Here is a 17,246-nt window from a genome sequence, read left to right as displayed (position 1 = left end):
GAGAGAGGGGAGGAGCGCTTAGCGGCGAATGATCTGTCCACACTTTGCACATTCTTACAATCGCTATAATTGCACTGTGCCTTGCACTGGAACACAGAACCCGAAGCGAGCACAAGAAAATCCCGCGGAAAACGATTCGTATTTGTGTGTTCCACAAGCGACGCTCTGTCCAACCTTCTCAACAGAACCAACCATATCTCTCACTTTTCGAATAGGCTTTGGACACATGGACTCACTTCAGCTGAGCGAAAACAGCGACAATAACCCGTACGCGCACTGGGAAGCAGGCATAGACTGAACTCTCGCTGGCAAAGCACAGGAAGCATGAAATGAATGGATTGATTGCTCTACAGCTTTACTTGTTTGCTTGGGGTATCTTGAAAGGCTGCAGTGCAAAGGAAAGAGAGGGATGATCCAGAGGCAGAGGCTGATGCTCAAGGCTTGACAGCTCGGATGATGTGCAAGTGTTCCCCGCCAGCGCGCCGCGCCAACACCACCTCTGACTCCAACCCTTGCTCCGTCAACCTCCTCACCAGCCGCGCAGGATCGTTTTGCTTGATCGCTACCAGATACAGCCTGCCACTGCTCGCCAGAACGTCCTTGATGATCCCGCCGTCGATCAACTCATCCACCAGCCTCGTTCCCGTCTCTCCTCCGGCCCACGAACCTTCGATCCCAGCTTTGTTCTGCGCCATCATCTCCTCTTCCTCCTCCGTCGGCACATACGGCGGGTTGAACAGCAGGACATCCACTCTCCCATCTAGTCTGGGTCTCAGCCCCGAAACCAAAGAGGAGCGGACGGCTTCGATGTGTACGTTGTTTGCTCTGCCTGTGGCTAGCGTGCATGCATTGGCGTGAGGGTTGAGATCGATGGCGAGATACGCTGCGGATGTTGGACCGAGGATCTGAGACAGAAATGAGGTGACCATGCCACTGCCCGAGCCGATCTCTACGCAGAGTGGTGAGGAGAGCGAGGCGAGCGAGTCGGCCTCGAGTTCAAGGGCGTCAAGGAGGATGAACGTGTCCTCGGCCGGTTCGTAGACTTTGCGAAAGTCTTGTTTCGTCAAGTGTGTGAGGGATGGTGTTGGTATCATTTCCTGGCCGACAGCATCCAGGACGACATGGGCTGCCGTACGATTGGTTAAGTGTGTCAACGAAGAAGGACGAGAAGGTCAAGGCGCTTTGAGAAGGTTTCAATGAGAAAAAAAGTCGCGGCTCTCGGAGTGGAAGCCCCGAATTCCGATTTCTTCTTGTCAGCTGCCGACTTGTTCAATTATTGCCAACCTTCTCCTCCCCTTCTCTCCACAACATCATACCCTCTTTATTAACACAACATGGCCTCGAAACCGCAAGCAGAGGTATGCTACCCTTCTTCCAGCAACTTAAGCCTTGCTTGCACTGTTGCTGACTAAATTGACATCTCGCACTGCTCCCCTTTTTCGTCGGCAGGTCATCCAAGAATGGGCCGACTTTGACTCGGCAGGCTACAGCTTCGAACGTGGGCGCATGGAAAAGACGGTCCAGTCCCTGTGTTTCGGCGAAAATGCAGCCACAGTCCCAGCAAACATCGCTGCCGGTCCCTCGCAGGGTCAGAAACTCAAGAAGGACGATGTGGACTTCATTGTAAGTCAACGATGTCAGCGAGGTGCTTCACGGCGGCAAGCAATACTGACGGTTCTTTCACATGGCACTTGTGCGGTTGATCAGGTCACGGAGCTGCTTGTCTCACGGCACGTCGCAGAAGCGACACTAGCTAAGCATAACGGCGATGTGGAGAAGGCGCTTACCGAGCTTGTTTCTGGGCCCTAGACCGACTTTCAATCCAAAAGCCATTCTCTCTCGACGCTTCTATCATATAGTCCGAGCCCAAGCAAGCAAAGCATTCACAGCCTCACGGACTGGCCTCGCGACACCTTCGATGCGCCAGCGCTCTGGATTGGATGAAAGGAATACGGCTGTAATGCTGCCGCGACACCGGCTCTAGGTATGAGGATTTCTCTTTCAGCAGCTGGTGCGATCGAAGCAGTGTGAATGATATTATGGCGGGACGACAGCCGCAGCAGCGATGACTGCGGGATAAGCCACTGGAGGAGCTGGAGGATCGATAGCTGAGACAGGGGCAGGTGCAGGCGCTGGAGCGGGAGCGGGAGCGACTGGAGCAGCAGCATCAGCAGCATCAGCAGCAGCAGCAGCGGCGGACGAAACGGCGGCTGGAGCGTCCTTGATATCTGCAGCCGGCTCAGCTTTGGCAGTACCAGCACCTGCGCCAGGCTTGGTGTCAGACTCACCGCTTCCTGTACTCGCATCTGCACCGCTCTTGCCATCGGCTCCACTTGCAGTCTGGTCACCACCACCCTCCGAGCTGCTAGCATCGCCTTGCTTCTGAGATGCTCCACCATCCCGTCCCGGCGAGCTGGTCGCGAGCTTCCCACTCGGCACTGTCACCTTGTCGATCACCCACACCCGGCCGCCCTCCTCGCTCCTCGCCGCACCCTGCGTCACTGCGCCCCCCGTGCACCTCCCCAACCGATCGAACCCAATCTCGGGCTCGGAGAACTTGATGCGGATGTTCTCGTAGACCTGTTCGTATAGCGGCCAGGTGCACCCTTTGCACTCCTGGGTGATAACAAAGCTGTTCATCACCTGATCACCCGCAGACCGCAAGTAACTGACCATCTTGCCGTCGATCCATGCCTCCTGCGTGCGGAATCCATTCTGGGTGCGGTAGTAGACGGTCATGGGCGAGTCGATGGGGTAGAAGACAGGCATGTTGCTGCCCATGCACATGTGGTCTTCGGGGCTGTACCGGAAGTTGCTGTACTCGGCCGCGTAGATGCACAGGCCCTGGCGTGGGTTAGCCGCACAGCCGTCGCCGTAGAACACGACGGTCTGGATAAGGTCTGAACGCACTGCGGGGTCGTAGTTCGAGATGCCTGCCCAGAAGAACATCGCCGACGGCGTGTCGTCCGTGCCTGCGGTGGGCTTGTGCTGCCGAGTGTAGTTGTTGACGATCTCGCCTTCGGCCGCTTCGAGCTGCGCGAGCCGCTCGCTGAAGGCAGGCAGCGCGCAGCCCGCCGAGTTGAGCGATGAGCCGAACGAGCCGTAGCGCGCGCGGAACGTGAGCACGTCGATGAGCCGCGTGTGGTACGAGGCATCCAATACCGCGCCGTCAGGCCCAAAGTGCCGATGATGGCCATGCTTCGGCGGTGCACCCCCTGCATCGACATTGTCTGGAGCGGGCTGGCTCGCAGTGACAGGCAACGCGGTGGTGCCCGTCTGTCGACGTCGAAGCTTCATGTTGGCGTCTGTACCTGCCGCATCGGCTGCAGCGGGGATGTTGACGTCGGAGAACCATGTTGATGGGGGCGCTTGACCTGTACGGAACTGGAACGTGACTTCTTCGATGTTGTTGATGGTTGGGTCCCAGCGACAGCCTGCACCGAAGACGCTATTTGAGACTTTTGGAGTTGTTGATCCTCCTGCGGCTCCGTTTGCAGGGGTGTTGGTGGACGTGGTGTTTGAGCTGGGGGCGCTGTTCGCGACTGGAGTCGTCGGGGGAGGCGCACTGTCAGCTGCTGAGAACCCTGACAGGCAGGCCAAGCCGCTGATGAATAAGATGAACCACTGCATGTGGTGCTGCTGGCTGTTCTGTTCGCTGCTGAGACCACGCTAAAGAGGCACAAGAGATGCAGAGAACGTGATGGAGATAGCATCTCCCAATCACCCTGCTCGTGCTGTCCTGAGCTCAACCTAAAAGTGAACAGACCTCATCAGTGATCGATTGTCCCACCGCAATTCGCATTCCCTTCGCGCTCTTGGTAGGGAGAGACGTTTCCTTCCCTCACAACTCGACTCACTCGCCCCACCATCGTTGTAACGCAGCTCGTGGGTACAATGTATGAAACAAATGCGGGCCACGGGTTCTTTATCGACGCCTCCTTGCTAAATGGTTGCCACCTTCGTCCGTCCCACCGCGGATTGGCAAAGGTGGATCGCTCAGCGTAAAGAGGCGATCGCAGTCAAGATGAGTAAGATGCTGATAAGCGAGGCGAGAAGGACGCAGATCCCAACGTCTCGGTATGCAAGCCGAGCGGGCGATCCACACCTCCTCAGCACGTCGCGAGTGTAGATTGCGGGGGTGACGAGATACATAAAGTAGAGTGACAGGAGGTTCCGTTACATGGCTGTAAGAAAGGGAGGCGAGAATGTATTCCAGTCTACGACAACCGATGCGCGCCAAACAACTGCCCGCGAAGGAGGCTAGCTCCAGTCGGACAGATGTCGCCATGCATCCGGATGCCCATCTCTACACCAGGAGCCAGCCTGGCGCAGTGCTGCTCGCTGCCTTGGAATTTGACCAGCAAATCCTTTAGCGAGGAGGAAGGACTTTACGTGTACGAGAAGGGGAAGCCGCTCTTCAAGTTAACCTGCTGGCCGGTGAAGCAGCCCTTAACGCCGTGGATCCAGCCGGCAGCATCCGGGTCCGAGTAGCTTCCCACACCGACGCCCTTGAGCTTGGTGAACAAGTTCATGTTGACATCGACCGACGTCCACTCGTTGGCGTCGCCGAAGTACGCCTTGAAGCTGCCACCAGGGCCTTCGATGACCACCTCGCGGCCGCACCACTGCGAAATCATGTCGTTCCACAGCCCTTGGTCCGAGTAGTAGGTCACCGAGTTGCCCGAACCGTAGGCTTTGGAGAGCTGGGCCAGGGGCAAAGCGATGATGGGCGCAGACTTGTCAAAGTTGACACCGCACCACGTGGTGGTGGCCTCGCCCTTCCAGTTGGGCTGGAAGGCGGTAGCGGTGAGGTCGAAGCAGTTACCCCAAGGGCTGTTGGGGGGAGCAGCACCGGCGGAGGCGGAGGCGGAGGACGAGGAGCTGGAGCTGGAGTTGGAGGAGGAGCCAGAGGAGGAGCCGGAGGAGGACGAGCTGGAGGAAGACGACGAGGACGAGGAGGAAGCCGAGGCGGACGCGCTGGCAGAAGCGGAAGCGGAAGCACTGGCGGAAGAGGACGAGCTCGATGAGTCAGACGAGGAGTCAGAAGAAGAACCAGACGACGAGCCCGACGAAGCCGACGTGTATGAGCCGCTAGACGAGCCGCTGCTGCTGCCGCTGTTGTTGTTGGAAGAGCCAGAGTCGGTACCGATCTTAGGCTTGGTGTTGCTGTTGGAAGTGCTAGCAGGCTTCTTCTTGTGCTTCTTGCACACCTTCCTGCGGTGGGCAGCAGGCATGATGACGTCTCGGGCGTGGTTTTGGTGCCTGTTGCTGAGCGACTTGGCCTGGGTCTCCTGGACACTCAAGCCAAGCGTGCTGAGCACGGCGAGCGATGCGACGGCAAAGAGGGTGGATCGCATGATGGTCTAAAGAGGTAGAGAGAAAGAGTCCTGCTTTCTGGGGTTGGATGGAATCGGAAGCAAAGGGAGGTCCTGCCTTCGAAGTACAAAACCGATGATGAAGAGAGAGGGGGGATATATAGAGCGAGAGGAGATGTGGAACCAGCCACGATAAGAAGGGAGAGGGGGATGCCGTCGACCGCAAAGGGAAGGGATGATGTAAAGCCTTGATGGATGATGGTGGGAAGAGAGAGAGGCGAGGGAGCAAGGGCAGAGAGGTAGCGGCTTGAATGCGCACAAAAAGGGGCACGCGGATGGATGCATCCCGGCTCAGCGGTGCAAGTACAGCATTGGGGTGTTGGTCAAACGCGATGGACGAGACAACGCAGAAAAGCTATAAGATTAAAGGGCCGCTTCCTTGTTTCAGCCTATTTAATTTCCAAGTCCGAGTCGTGTCAAACGCCCGCGTCCGAAACACCCGCCCAACGCCCCCTCTCCTCACCTACGTTACTGCTAACGTGTCGCTTGCGATATTGACCGGCCGCTAATCCTGCAGCCATCCAAGACATACTTGCACCACTACGATGATCATTCAATTAGCGTGGGAATATCGAGACGAAAAGCATCATCACATTGGTGCACTCGGCAAGGTCGGCGGTCAAAAAGAGATACACACACATACACACAAAGGGTAAGGAAAGCACTGCCAGCAACGAGACTCCGGCGTCTGCCAAGCATCTACTGCAGAGATGCAGAAAAGATGCAAAGCTGGTCGGCGAAGCGATGTGGTGGGAACAAGCAAGAAGCGAGGGCGTTGGCTGTTGGCTCTCCTGCGAGACCAGCTTAGCTGGCGCTGCAAGCGAGGGTGAGAGAGCAGAACGAGGGGTCAACCCTGACTTGCTTTTGCGCTCCTCGAAGCTTTGCTGGCAATTGTGGGGTTTTTCGTCAAAGATTCTTCAGTTTGTGACAGTCTAACAGTTTCAGGAACGCGCTCAAAATTCAATAAATTGATCCGCGGGAACAAGAATTGGGCCAAGCTTGGGCCGCCTTCTCCAAGTAATAGAGTTGATCTGCCGCTTTACCGCCGGGATCCGCGCTTTCCCAAGGTTGGCTCGCATGCACCACGCTGCAAGACTTGCAGCACCGACTCAGCTTTTTCACTTCCACCATCCTCGACTCGGCCCGGCATTTGCAAGACCGTTCTCATCTCCACACTTGTCATGGGCATGTGACCAACTTCAAAGTCACTTTCTGCAAACATGTCCGACACCGCCGAGGCTTCCACCAGTAGTAACGTGAGCGGCAAGCGAAAACTCTACGTTGCTTGCAATGCCTGCCGCTTTCGCAAAGTCAAATGCGATCGCGAGCCTCGTCTTGAACAGGGTTACTCGGCTTGTACCAACTGCGAGGGTGCATCCATGGACTGCGTACTCACCGTCAACCCTCCCAAGAAGCGTCTGGGTAAGCGCATGAAGATGCTTCAAGAGCAGCAGGAGGTGGGGGAGGCCGTATCTATCGACGCAACAGAAACAATGACTTCATCTGCATTCACCCAGAGTAATGGCCAAGCATCGCATGCGCCACAGATGAGCTCAACGACTTCGTTCAACGGCGCCATCGAAATGTCACCCGGGTTTTCTAGCTTACTCGAAGCTGTCTCGCAACAACAGGGAGCTACTTTTCAAGACGAGCCTCCAACAATAAACGTTACCACGGATGGCACTCATCTCCCTCCTTACGCAGAGGCGTCAGACACTCGCAGCTCCATCATCCAGAATGGCATGTTCGCTGCTTTCGACACCAGCAATGCAGACGTCTTTCGCTTTTCTACCGGCAGCACCCCAGTCAACGAACTGCATGGCTCCAGTCGCCAGATTGCCGACACATCAACGGGACCTACCGACCCTTCATCTTCCAGTGCCACGCCCAGGTCAGTTACCGCTGCTGCCTCGGACCAATCATCGCCGGAAGTTATCTCATCGCAGGGCACCTTTCTCAGCTCAAAGATCACAAACGCTGTCTCGACACAAACCAACGCGCTGAAACGGCGTAACCCTTTCAACAAGCCCTCTCCCAATAACGCCACAGGTCAAGTTGGCTTTGTCGGTGGACTGCTTGGCATCGTTTCGCTAGACAAGCAGCTTTTGGACGTCTGCGTCAAGGCCTACTTTGAGAGCATCGGTCAGTGCATCGGCTTCATCCGTCCCGAGTGGTTCTGGCCCAGATACCACGCCTTCTTTTCGCGCTACAGCGGCCTCTTTGTGGGTTCCAGTGCGGATACAGGCGACGAGCCGCTTTCAGAGTTGCTCTTGATCGCGGTGGCATGTCGTGGTGCAGGAGCGAGCCAGTTTGCCAACCGCTTCGAGCTGCAAAAGGATCTGTACGAACACTACTGCAGGCTGATCAAGGATCGCGATCGTCTGGTGCGCGACGGGTTTGATGCGCTGGAATCCGTGGTGCTCATGGTCGAATACGTCGACAGCGAGCCCAAACCGATCGCGGATTCCATGTCGGCGCAAGGCGTGTATGACGTCGACGTCCTGTCGCATGAAGGGCTTATCCGACTCATGAAGAAGCTCGAGCTGCAACGAGAGAAGCCATTCGGCGTACGTCTCGAGGGTAGGGATTCAGTGCGGCAGAGGATTCTATTCTGGACCATTTACGTCTATGATGCCATCCGGTCCCAAGCAGGACGCACAACACCGCTCATCGAAGAAGACGAAATCAGCCTGATACGCAGTCTTCCGCTGTGGGGTAGCAGTGCAACCGATGCGATGCGCATGGCGTTCCGCGACTACTTCGTCGACCTCTCCAACATCTGCCGCTACGTTGCGTACAAGATCCAGTCCCCGCGCGTCCAAGATGTCGGCATTGACCCTCGAGATGTGCTGCGCGTGCTTGACGACTTGAAAGCGTGGCACGACCAGCTCGGCCCCCTGTTTACATGGGACTGGAACGACATGCTGCACATCACCGGTCCTACGCACCCCGAAGATCAGAGCCGCCGCAGCTTCATTATCTTTCTCTTTCTCGGGCAATGGCTAGGGCTCGATTACGCGGTCGAAGAGATCGGCTTCTCTTCGGACTGCGATGCCAAGTTGAAGCAAGAAGCGATACGAAGACTTGAACACGAGGTACAAACAACGCTGGACCGACAAGTGCTGGTCTGCGATCACGGAACGCTGTTTGGCATCATCCGGCTGCATCCGGACCTGATGCAGTCCTGGTCCGTCACCTGGGCGTTTTGGTGCATCAAGCGCATGCAAGCCCTTCTCGAGCAAGAGAGTGAGGATCGACTGGCTAGCGCCAAAGCGACTCAGGCCTTCCAGCGATACCAGTCAGCGGTGCTCTGCTTTATCAACGCTGCCGCCAGCTGCGACAGTGCACTGCAGACGCCTGAGAGGGTGCAGCAGCTCATGACCGCGCTCAAAAAGGTGACGGAAGCGAGAAATTCGACCCGGCTCACATTCGATCGTGGAGTGTAGAGCAGCAGAAGCATGCTTTATATCCATGCCACATTCATCATTGACGTAAAGTACAGAGATGAAGATTATTGTGTCCTTGAGACGCTGTCGATGACAGAGTTGGATTGGTTGGGATTGTGAGATCGACAAGCAACACAAAAAGCAGATTTTCCAGTTTGGACAGGTCGGCTGATGCGGTTCTTCGCGCGATTTGTCCTTTTCGATCAGCCATGAAAGAGAGAGCAGGCAACACAGAGACGTGTGATTGGCCTAACCGAGTGTTGGTCTTCAATTGTCAGCGACGAGCCAGACTCGCAAAACGGACGGACCACTCCCTTGCAAGCCGTCGTTTCCCCCTTTCTTCTGCTGCTGCTCCTTCTTTCTCTTCTCCCTCCTTCTCTTTTCCGCACACTACCACCATATATCAGCATTCTTTCTTTTCATCTTCTGCTCAAATTCTTTCTCCTAGCATAGACTTCGTTCGAGTTCGGCACAAGCATTCTCAAAAAACGGCACCACAACCAACGGCAGCATCAATCCACGCATCGTCCTCAGCCATGTCTTTCGCAGCAGCATCAGCAGCCCCAGCAGCATCAACCCCTTCCAATGCAGCCCCTCCTTCAGGTAACGCAGCCGCTGCCAACATGGTCGCGGCTGCACCTCTTGTCCCCACCCTCAAGAGCGCCATCGTCCGTTCCGTGCTGAGCGGAGACACGATTGTGATTCGTCCCAAGGGCGTCAACATCCCCGGCAAGGAGGAGACCGTCCACATTGCTGGCATCGCTGCTCCTCGTCTCGGCTCGCGCGAGCGTGACGACGATCCGCAGGCTTTCCCTTCCCGCGAGTACCTTCGCCTACTCACCGTAGGCCGCGAGATTCGCTACCGCATCGAGTACACCGTCCCTGCACCTGCAGCCGTACCCGGAAGCACCGTCGCGCAGCCCCGCCAATTTGCTCATGTCTTTTTGCCGCCCAAAGGCCCTGGTCTTCCGGACACCAACGTGGCCCACGAGATCCTTGCTGCTGGCTGGGCCAAGGTCCACGACTCGGTGGCTCGGCGAAGCGAGGAAGCCGACGACGGCAGCTGGAAGCAGAAGCTGCGAAGCGTCCAGGAAGAGGCTTCCGCCTCTGGAGTCGGTCTGTGGGGGCCCGACGATCTGCTCAAGGTTCACCACTCGATGCCCGAAGACACGGCCGCTTTCCTCGCCGAGTGGAAGGGCAAACCCATCGAATCCATCGTTGAGCAGGTCCGCGACGGCAGCATGCTTCGTGTCCGTCTCCTCCTCTCGTCGACTCACCAGCAGATGGTCAACCTGAGCTTGGCTGGTATCAAGGCGCCTCGAGTTACGGGGGGCGGTGGTGCCAGCCCTACCGACGCTAGCGAGCCATACGGCGAAGAGGCCAAGTTCTTTGTCGAGAGCCGTCTGCTTCAGCGCAACATCAAGGTGACGCTTCTCTCGGTGCCACAACCCGTCGCAGCTCCGACCCCATTTGCAAGCACCTCATCGGCCCCTCCTACTCCTACTCAGCCCTCGGCGAGCGTGCTGATCGGCCTCGCGATCCACCCGGTCGGCGACATTGCTCAATTCCTGCTTGCGGCTGGCCTGGCTCGATGCGTCGACTGGCACGCTGGCATGCTCGCCTCGTACGGTGGCATGGAAAAGTACCGTCAAGCCGAAAGAACCGCAAAGGAGAAACGTCTCAATCTATGGCAATCGTACTCGGCACCTGCCTCATCGTCCAGTACCTTGGCAAGCCAGCCGGTTGCAGCGCGCACCTTTGACGCCGTCGTCTCCCGCATCATTTCGGGCGACACGATCCAGGTGCGCAAGACGGGCGCGGACGGCAAGCTCGGCCCCGAGAAGCGTATTCAATTTTCGTCGTTGCGCCAGCCACAGGTCAAGGACGCCAAGCAGGCGGGCTACGCTGCGGAGGCGCGCGAGTTCCTGCGCAAGCGCCTGGTTGGAAAATTGGTGTCGGTGCAGATGGACTACATCAAGCCCAAGGAAGGCGATTTCGACGAGCGAGAGTACGCCACGGTCAAGCAGGGCAACAAGGATGCCGACGTTGGACTTCTGCTCATCTCGAGGGGTCTGGCTACGGTGCAGAGGCATCGCCGTGATGACGAGGATCGCTCACCCGACTTTGACCGACTCATGGAGGCGGAAGCCAAGGCGGTCACGGAAGGCAAGGGGATCCACTCGGGCAAAGAGTTGCCTGCGCCACGCATGGGCGATGCGTCCGAGACTGCGTCCAAAGCCAACACGTTCCTCCCCGGTCTCAAGCGAGCTGGACGGTTGTCGGCGATTGTCGATTTCGTCGCTTCTGCGTCTCGCTTCAAGCTGATCGTTCCCCGCGAGAACGTGCGACTCACCTTCGTGCTTGCCGGCATCCGTGCGCCAAAGACGGCGCGAAACGCGACGGAAAAGGACGAGCCGTTTGGTCGCGAGGGTCTTGATTTTTCGACCATGCGTGCTCTGCAGCGCGACGTCGAGATCGAGGTGTTCAGCACGGACAAGGTTGGTGGCTTCATCGGTGCGCTCTACCTCAACAAGACTGACAATCTGGCCGTGTCGCTGGTCGAGGGCGGTTTGGCTACCGTGCACAGCTACAGCGCCGAGGCGACGCCATTCTACAAGGCGTTGGCCGAAGCAGAGGAGAAGGCGAAGGCGAGCAAGCTTGGTGTGTGGCACGACTACGATGCTACTGCAGAGGGAGGGGCTGAATACGTTGATGGTACTGCTGCCGCTACGAGTCGTACTGGAGCAGGTGCTGGTGCTGCACGTGCTGGAGGGGCCGCCTGGGGCGGGGCGGCTAACGGTGCCGGCGGTGCGGCTGCTGCGGCTGCTGCACCGGCGAGAACCGAGTATGTTGACTGCATTATCTCGGACGTGCGAGGCTCTTCTGGTCCCGAGGATCCGTTCGGCTTCAGTATCCAGGTGCTCAACGACCAGATCAACGAGCTCGAAACGCTCATGGACGAGTTTTCGCTGCACCACAAGTCGCCCGTTGCTGCCGGTCCTGCGAGCTTTATCCCGCGCGCTGGCGACCTGGTCTCGGCCAAGTTCAGCCAAGACGGTGCGTGGTACCGCGCCATCATCCGCAAAGTCTCGCCGGGGCTCAAGGAAGCTCAAGTGTCGTTCATCGACTATGGCAACAAGGACAGCGTCAAGTTCAAGGATCTGCGTCCGCTTGACGCGGCGCGTTTTGGGCGCACGCGCTTGCCCGCACAGGCGCGCGATGCACGCCTGTCGTTCGTGCGGCTCTACGACGGCAAGCAGGCAGAGTACGTCGAGGAGGCGCTGGACAGGTTTAGGGCCATCGCCGCCGAGGGCACGAAGATGATCGCGAACATCGACTTTGTCGAGCCGGGGACGGGCCTGCTTCATGTGAGCCTGTATGACCCCGAGAGTCCCGGGATCGGACAGAGCCCGGAGGTGGGGTGCATCAATTATGAGTTGACTAAGGAGGGGTATGCGCTGTTGGACGACAAGGTGAGGTACTGGAAGAGTTACCCTGTGATGACGAAGGCGTTGCAGAAGGGGTTGGACGAGGCGAGGAGCCGGCATAGGGGATGCTTTGAGTACGGTGACCCCACTGAGGATTAGAGGAGAGCTGTCGATGCACACAATCAGCATGCCAATTTGGTGGTTAAACTCCAATAGAATGACCTCAGACACATGATGTTGGCTCGCTTTGATGGGGCGCGGACACTTGACATTAAAGTTTGACATTGTGATTTAGATTTGACAGCCTGAGAAAGTTTACCAGCGACGGTAAGGGAGGAACTTGCCGTCGAGGGTGATTTTGACCCTGTCCTCGCCTGCTTTGCCTTTGACTTTCTCGACGTGGCCTTCAAAGTCGATAGCAGACATGATACCGTCGCCGAACTGTGCTCCCCACGACCAAAAGCAACAAAAAAAGTTGTCAGCAATGTTTCACCATCCTGCACACCCACACACCTTCTGCGATCTGTGCAGCCCACATACCTTTTCGTGGATCATATGCTTGAGTGGGTAGCCGTACACGACGAGCACCTCGTACAGCCTGTAGAGCACGGGGTCTTGCGGGGGGAAGTCGCCGAGGCCGCGGTGCGGGAAGTAGTCCTCGCCAAACGCTTCGTCCAGGTAGCGCTGCTGCAGGTTGAGTGCCGAGCTGAGCTTGGCGACGTCGCTGGCGTCCGGCTTGGCCTGGCCGTAGAAGATGGCAGCGACGTACCACTCGTCGCGGTCGATCTTGGCGGCAATGTCGGCAAACGTCATCTTGGCCTTGACCTTGGCATCGTGCAGCGAGGCGAAGATGGGCGGCAAATCCGACAGGATCTTGGGCTTCTGGATGTTGCCGGACGACGAAGGAGTGGACATTGTTGCTCAAGTATTTTTTGAAGAGGCGAATACGGTTTGATGTGTTCGGATGCGTTGAAGGTGGTGTCGTTGAAGGAGGAGAGAAGGAGCAAGAAGCGGATCAGGTTGGCTTCTTATAGGCGCTGCCTCGAGCGCTGCCAAGGTTTTGGGGGCATGACCATTCAGCGGGAGAAGGAGGCTTATCTATCGCACTTGGTCCATGCGTTTTTAGCTTGAACCATGCAGGGTTCAGCAAAGCCGTCCGTACGTGCGCCTTCCTGACGCGGAGAAGAAAGGCAGTGGAGCAGATATGAGCTGAAAATGCACTACCGAATCGCCTGTGTGCCCCAGTGTTCCCCCGTCATTCTCATGCCTTGCTTATCTCTATCGTGACAACACCTCGCATCAATGCGCCTTTCCCCAGACATCCTCTGACAATGTTCTTGGCGACCCGTCTGCCTGCCTGTGTGTCTTTGCTCTCGGGATCGTCGTCCGAATGAGCAAATGCCGAACGATATCTGCTTTTGCCAAGACTACACTTTCGACTAGCGGCGGCCTTTGCATGCTTTTTTCTTATCTGGTTCGCCGCTTGTCGCCGTCGGCTCTATACGTTCTTATCATGCACCTCTCCTCTGCAGACCGAGCGCAGTCTCGCAGTCTCGCGATTCCACAAATCAGAACGCAGCAAGCAGCAGCCACAAACAGATCAGGCACCACAGACACGGTGTCGATTAGGCTTAGCGAACGGACCTCGCACCCGAACAATTCCGTGATGCATCTACGACCCAGCCTGAGCTGCGAGCACGGCCTTGAGGAGCGTCTCCCGTTTCTTTTTGTCCCTGGGGATGATCTGAACCGAGCGAGCTAGAATGCTGGTGCCCCAGCCATCGAATTTGACGAAGAGGCCCATCTTGGTGGTGGCTGTGCCTGCTTTCGCCAGGGCGACGCTCTGGATCTGCTAGCCGCAGGTGGAGCAAAAGTGGCGGTTCAGCACGTTGCCGCTGTCGGAGCCTTTGTCTGCATCTGAGTGTGTGCTGCGTAAGGGAGACGAGATCGAGCCGTCAGTTTCAACAGTAGGGTACGGGAAGAGGTGGGTGACAAGTACAGAACTTGGTCTCGCCCGTAATTTCGTCGAGAAGAGCGAGAATACTGCAGTGGTCAGCAGGGGGGGGGGGGGGGGGAGGAGAGGGTCAGCAAGTTGAGCAGATTGGCGGTTGCTGTCCCACCGAGCACACAAGACCAAAGAGCGGCATTCGCAGCAAAGCAGGTCCATAGGGAGAGCAGAAATCAGCAACGCTAGAAACAATGCTAGCCACCGAACCGCACTCCGGATGAAGAGGACATACTTACGTGCATCAACAAATGACAGGCTTCAGAGCTAGCCCTCTGTCCTTGATGGTCACCTGCACCTATCCAAACCTACCCACACAGACAGGAGCCGTTGAGCGGCATCGTTCGCTTGATTTGTTCTGAGGCGAGGAGATGGCGGTAGGAGCGACGGTGGCCAAGCAGATGGATCTCGTGTGACACCATTCTGGCTCCACGCTCTCTCCTCCTATGTACCGTACCTCACTCATTCCGCGGTTTGTACGTAGTCAACACCGCGGCTTCAACAAGAGTGACAGAGGCCAACTTGACCACATCAAGAAGGGTAAAAGCGCTCGAGGAACGTCATGTCACCGCGGTGCTTCTCAGCAGGAAAAGATTGATGGTCGGAGCCCTATATATAGCAATCAAACTTCATAACCGGACATCTGACGTGGGAGAGGCTTAGTGGTTTGGCGTGAGATTGCAACGTATCTTCTCGAAAGAGCGGCGCCCTGTGAATACATCTTGAGGTCGTGGGTTCGATTCCCACCTTCCACTTCGTTCTTTTTTTGAAGACGTTTTTTCGCTGCAGGTCTGACGGCCGCTGGGTCCCCCTTCTTCTCAACATCTGCTTGCTGTTCCGCACGCGCGCTGAAATGTTCGATATCGACTACCCTGCTTGTCGTTGAAGCTGATGGTAAGGTCAGGGAGGGAGAAGCAAATGCATGGCCTTGAGATGTTAGGCTGGTGGTGATGAGCATGCTATCAAATCAATAATTTCCCCACTCTTTGCGGAATCTCGCAAAACTTGGAGGTTTGATTTCATTTCCAGGCGCCCCTTACGCGGGAGACGAGTTGTCTGCGTGAAAACGGGGATCGACGCTGCGGGGAGGCCTGCGGGGAGAGCGAGAGCGTGAAGAGAATATTCCCATGGGCACAATCGGCTAAAGAAAACCCATCCACGGCTCAGCTCACCGCTCAGCACTCGACGAGGGTTTGGGAATCTTCATCCTCTTTGGTGTCCGAAGACCGCCGAGCGAGCCTAGAGCAAGCTACAGTGGGCTCTGGGTTTGCACATCGCAGTGTGGGGCAAAGAAGGTGTGGGGACATAGGAAGAGTACAGACGTGGGTGGTTGGAAGCTCGTCAGGAATGTAGGAACGGGGGCGCAGCGAAGTGGAGAGAGAGCCTGTTCTACGCCGCCGTCACCGCCGCCGCTGTCGCAGCTGCACTAGATCGAAACGCACACCCGCTCTCGCTAAAAGATATTCGAATTCCTTAGCGTACATGACGGCGGCGACTTTGCAACTCTGCCCTTCGCTCGCTCTCCTGCTATTTTCAGCGCGAGTTTAGGATGGAATTTTGACCCGCTTTTGCTTCCTCAGCCAAGCAGCCAAGCAGGCATGCCAAGTTCGCCTGATGATCATGTGCTGCCGCTGAATGCCTGTCAAAGTCATTTCCACCTCCGCTGGGTTTCATAATAACCAGCTAGTAGATGCCATTACTCTTCTCGTCACCATCATCCTTCCTGTCTACACTCATTTCCGCTGCCACATCAACGCCGGACTGCTGGCTCCGTCTCTTCCACTTTCCTTTTGCTTGAAACCCGACCTTTCCTTGTAACAACACATCAAAAGAGCGAAACGATCGCCAGTTGCATCGTCACCCTCTTCCAAACCTGGACAACGTTTCTTACTGGACTTGATTGCACTCATCGGCCCCATCGATAGCAGACGCACTCAAAACTTTTCCATTTATCGAAAGTAGCACACCAGCAGTGCCGCTACGCAGCAAGCCGCATCAACGTGACAAAGCGCAAGCATACCTATCTCGATTTCCCATCGCCTCATCCACTACACCTCGCGCCACCATGCGATCCCTCTCCTTCTTCACAACCGCCCTCATCGCGCTCTTGCTGGCACTAGCCACGCTTGCTACAGCACAGCTCGAAGCCATCGATTCGGTCGCGCAACCCTTCGAACGCTCCCTCGATGACGCAGCGCTCCCCTCGGAACGCTCTCTCCTCGAGGCACGTCAATCTACCAACACTACCACTTCATCCGCTTCCGCCTCCGCATCTGCACCCACCGCCTCTGGCTCTGCACCCGTCGGTGGCGATGCCACCATCACCGAATCCAATTGCTCGATGACCAACCACCTATCGGTCAACCAGCAGGCCTCGTGGGGCAACGGCTTTATCAACACCTGCTGCGGCTTCTCACAGGGCACTGCGTGCTGGTACAGGAACCAGAACGCCGTTTCGGCGGACCTCGAATGCGAGATCCCCAGCTGCGCCGAGCTCGAGTCGGAGGATAAGTCGAAGATGATCGGCTTCGTGCCGTTGAACTCGACGAACGGGAGCGGCAAGTATGGCAACATCTTTTTGAGTTTGGGTATGCTCTCGCCAGCGGCGATGGTCGTGCCGATGGTTGGAGTAGTTAGTGTGGTCGCGATCGCAGTGTCGGTGATGAGTGCCCTTTGAGCGGGAAATGGCTGTCTTCTCGTCTCTGCCGCTTACGTTCGCACCTCCAAACTTTTTGGCTTCAGCTATTTTTCTATTCTCGTCCTCGACGCTGCACGGCGTGAGTGGCGGCTTTGTATCGTTAGTCACTTTTTGCTCGCTGTCTTTCCCTCGGAACTTTGTTTTTCTTCACTCGGTTTCACAACGTGAGACTGTTGTTCGCCGCCCATCTTGCACGAGCGCTGCCTTGGCATCGGTGTGAATAACGAGTTTAACTGGGAGTAGAGAACAAGCTGAGACAGGGTTGCTGCTGGACAATGCACGGGAAGAGGCAGA

The 17,246-nt window shown here is 56.8% G+C and overlaps 9 protein-coding genes across 9 annotated transcripts; 4 read left to right on the top strand and 5 right to left on the bottom strand.

Annotated features, from left to right (window-relative positions):
* Positions 1-434: 434 nt before the first annotated feature.
* Positions 435-1,094, bottom strand: EX895_004070 (uncharacterized protein; the record flags this gene model as incomplete). The annotated part of the gene is made up of 1 exon (XM_029884668.1): positions 435-1,094. The coding sequence occupies one exon, from the start codon at positions 1,092-1,094 to the stop codon at positions 435-437; it is 660 nt and encodes a 219-aa protein (XP_029739378.1).
* Positions 1,095-1,334: 240 nt separating this feature from the next.
* EX895_004069 (uncharacterized protein) lies at positions 1,335-1,809 on the top strand (the record flags this gene model as incomplete). Its single annotated transcript, XM_029884667.1, has 3 exons — positions 1,335-1,358; positions 1,450-1,623; positions 1,708-1,809. The coding sequence occupies 3 exons, from the start codon at positions 1,335-1,337 to the stop codon at positions 1,807-1,809; spliced, it is 300 nt and encodes a 99-aa protein (XP_029739377.1).
* Positions 1,810-2,037: 228 nt separating this feature from the next.
* EX895_004068 (uncharacterized protein) lies at positions 2,038-3,630 on the bottom strand (the record flags this gene model as incomplete). Its single annotated transcript, XM_029884666.1, has 1 exon — positions 2,038-3,630. One exon carries the CDS (start codon positions 3,628-3,630, stop codon positions 2,038-2,040), a length of 1,593 nt encoding a protein of 530 aa, XP_029739376.1.
* Positions 3,631-4,388: 758 nt separating this feature from the next.
* EX895_004067 (uncharacterized protein) lies at positions 4,389-5,357 on the bottom strand (the record flags this gene model as incomplete). The annotated part of the gene is made up of 1 exon (XM_029884665.1): positions 4,389-5,357. The coding sequence occupies one exon, from the start codon at positions 5,355-5,357 to the stop codon at positions 4,389-4,391; it is 969 nt and encodes a 322-aa protein (XP_029739375.1).
* Positions 5,358-6,595: 1,238 nt separating this feature from the next.
* Positions 6,596-8,821, top strand: EX895_004066 (uncharacterized protein; the record flags this gene model as incomplete). The annotated part of the gene is made up of 1 exon (XM_029884664.1): positions 6,596-8,821. One exon carries the CDS (start codon positions 6,596-6,598, stop codon positions 8,819-8,821), a length of 2,226 nt encoding a protein of 741 aa, XP_029739374.1.
* A 536-nt stretch (positions 8,822-9,357) lies between these two features.
* EX895_004065 (uncharacterized protein) lies at positions 9,358-12,408 on the top strand (the record flags this gene model as incomplete). The annotated part of the gene is made up of 1 exon (XM_029884663.1): positions 9,358-12,408. The coding sequence occupies one exon, from the start codon at positions 9,358-9,360 to the stop codon at positions 12,406-12,408; it is 3,051 nt and encodes a 1,016-aa protein (XP_029739373.1).
* Positions 12,409-12,564: 156 nt separating this feature from the next.
* On the bottom strand, positions 12,565-13,164 carry EX895_004064 (uncharacterized protein; the record flags this gene model as incomplete). The annotated part of the gene is made up of 2 exons (XM_029884662.1): positions 12,565-12,690; positions 12,790-13,164. 2 exons carry the CDS (start codon positions 13,162-13,164, stop codon positions 12,565-12,567), a joined length of 501 nt encoding a protein of 166 aa, XP_029739372.1.
* A 3,155-nt stretch (positions 13,165-16,319) lies between these two features.
* Positions 16,320-16,931, top strand: EX895_004062 (uncharacterized protein; the record flags this gene model as incomplete). Its single annotated transcript, XM_029884660.1, has 1 exon — positions 16,320-16,931. The coding sequence occupies one exon, from the start codon at positions 16,320-16,322 to the stop codon at positions 16,929-16,931; it is 612 nt and encodes a 203-aa protein (XP_029739370.1).
* Positions 16,484-16,828, bottom strand: EX895_004063 (uncharacterized protein; the record flags this gene model as incomplete). Its single annotated transcript, XM_029884661.1, has 1 exon — positions 16,484-16,828. One exon carries the CDS (start codon positions 16,826-16,828, stop codon positions 16,484-16,486), a length of 345 nt encoding a protein of 114 aa, XP_029739371.1.
* Positions 16,932-17,246: the final 315 nt, after the last annotated feature.

Source organism: Sporisorium graminicola, chromosome SGRAM_22 (genome assembly GCF_005498985.1).
Source record: "Sporisorium graminicola strain CBS 10092 chromosome SGRAM_22, whole genome shotgun sequence".
Classification (NCBI taxonomy): domain Eukaryota; kingdom Fungi; phylum Basidiomycota; class Ustilaginomycetes; order Ustilaginales; family Ustilaginaceae; genus Sporisorium; species Sporisorium graminicola.
Note: the sequence above shows the minus strand (reverse complement) of the source record. Positions and strands in the feature narration are given on the sequence as shown.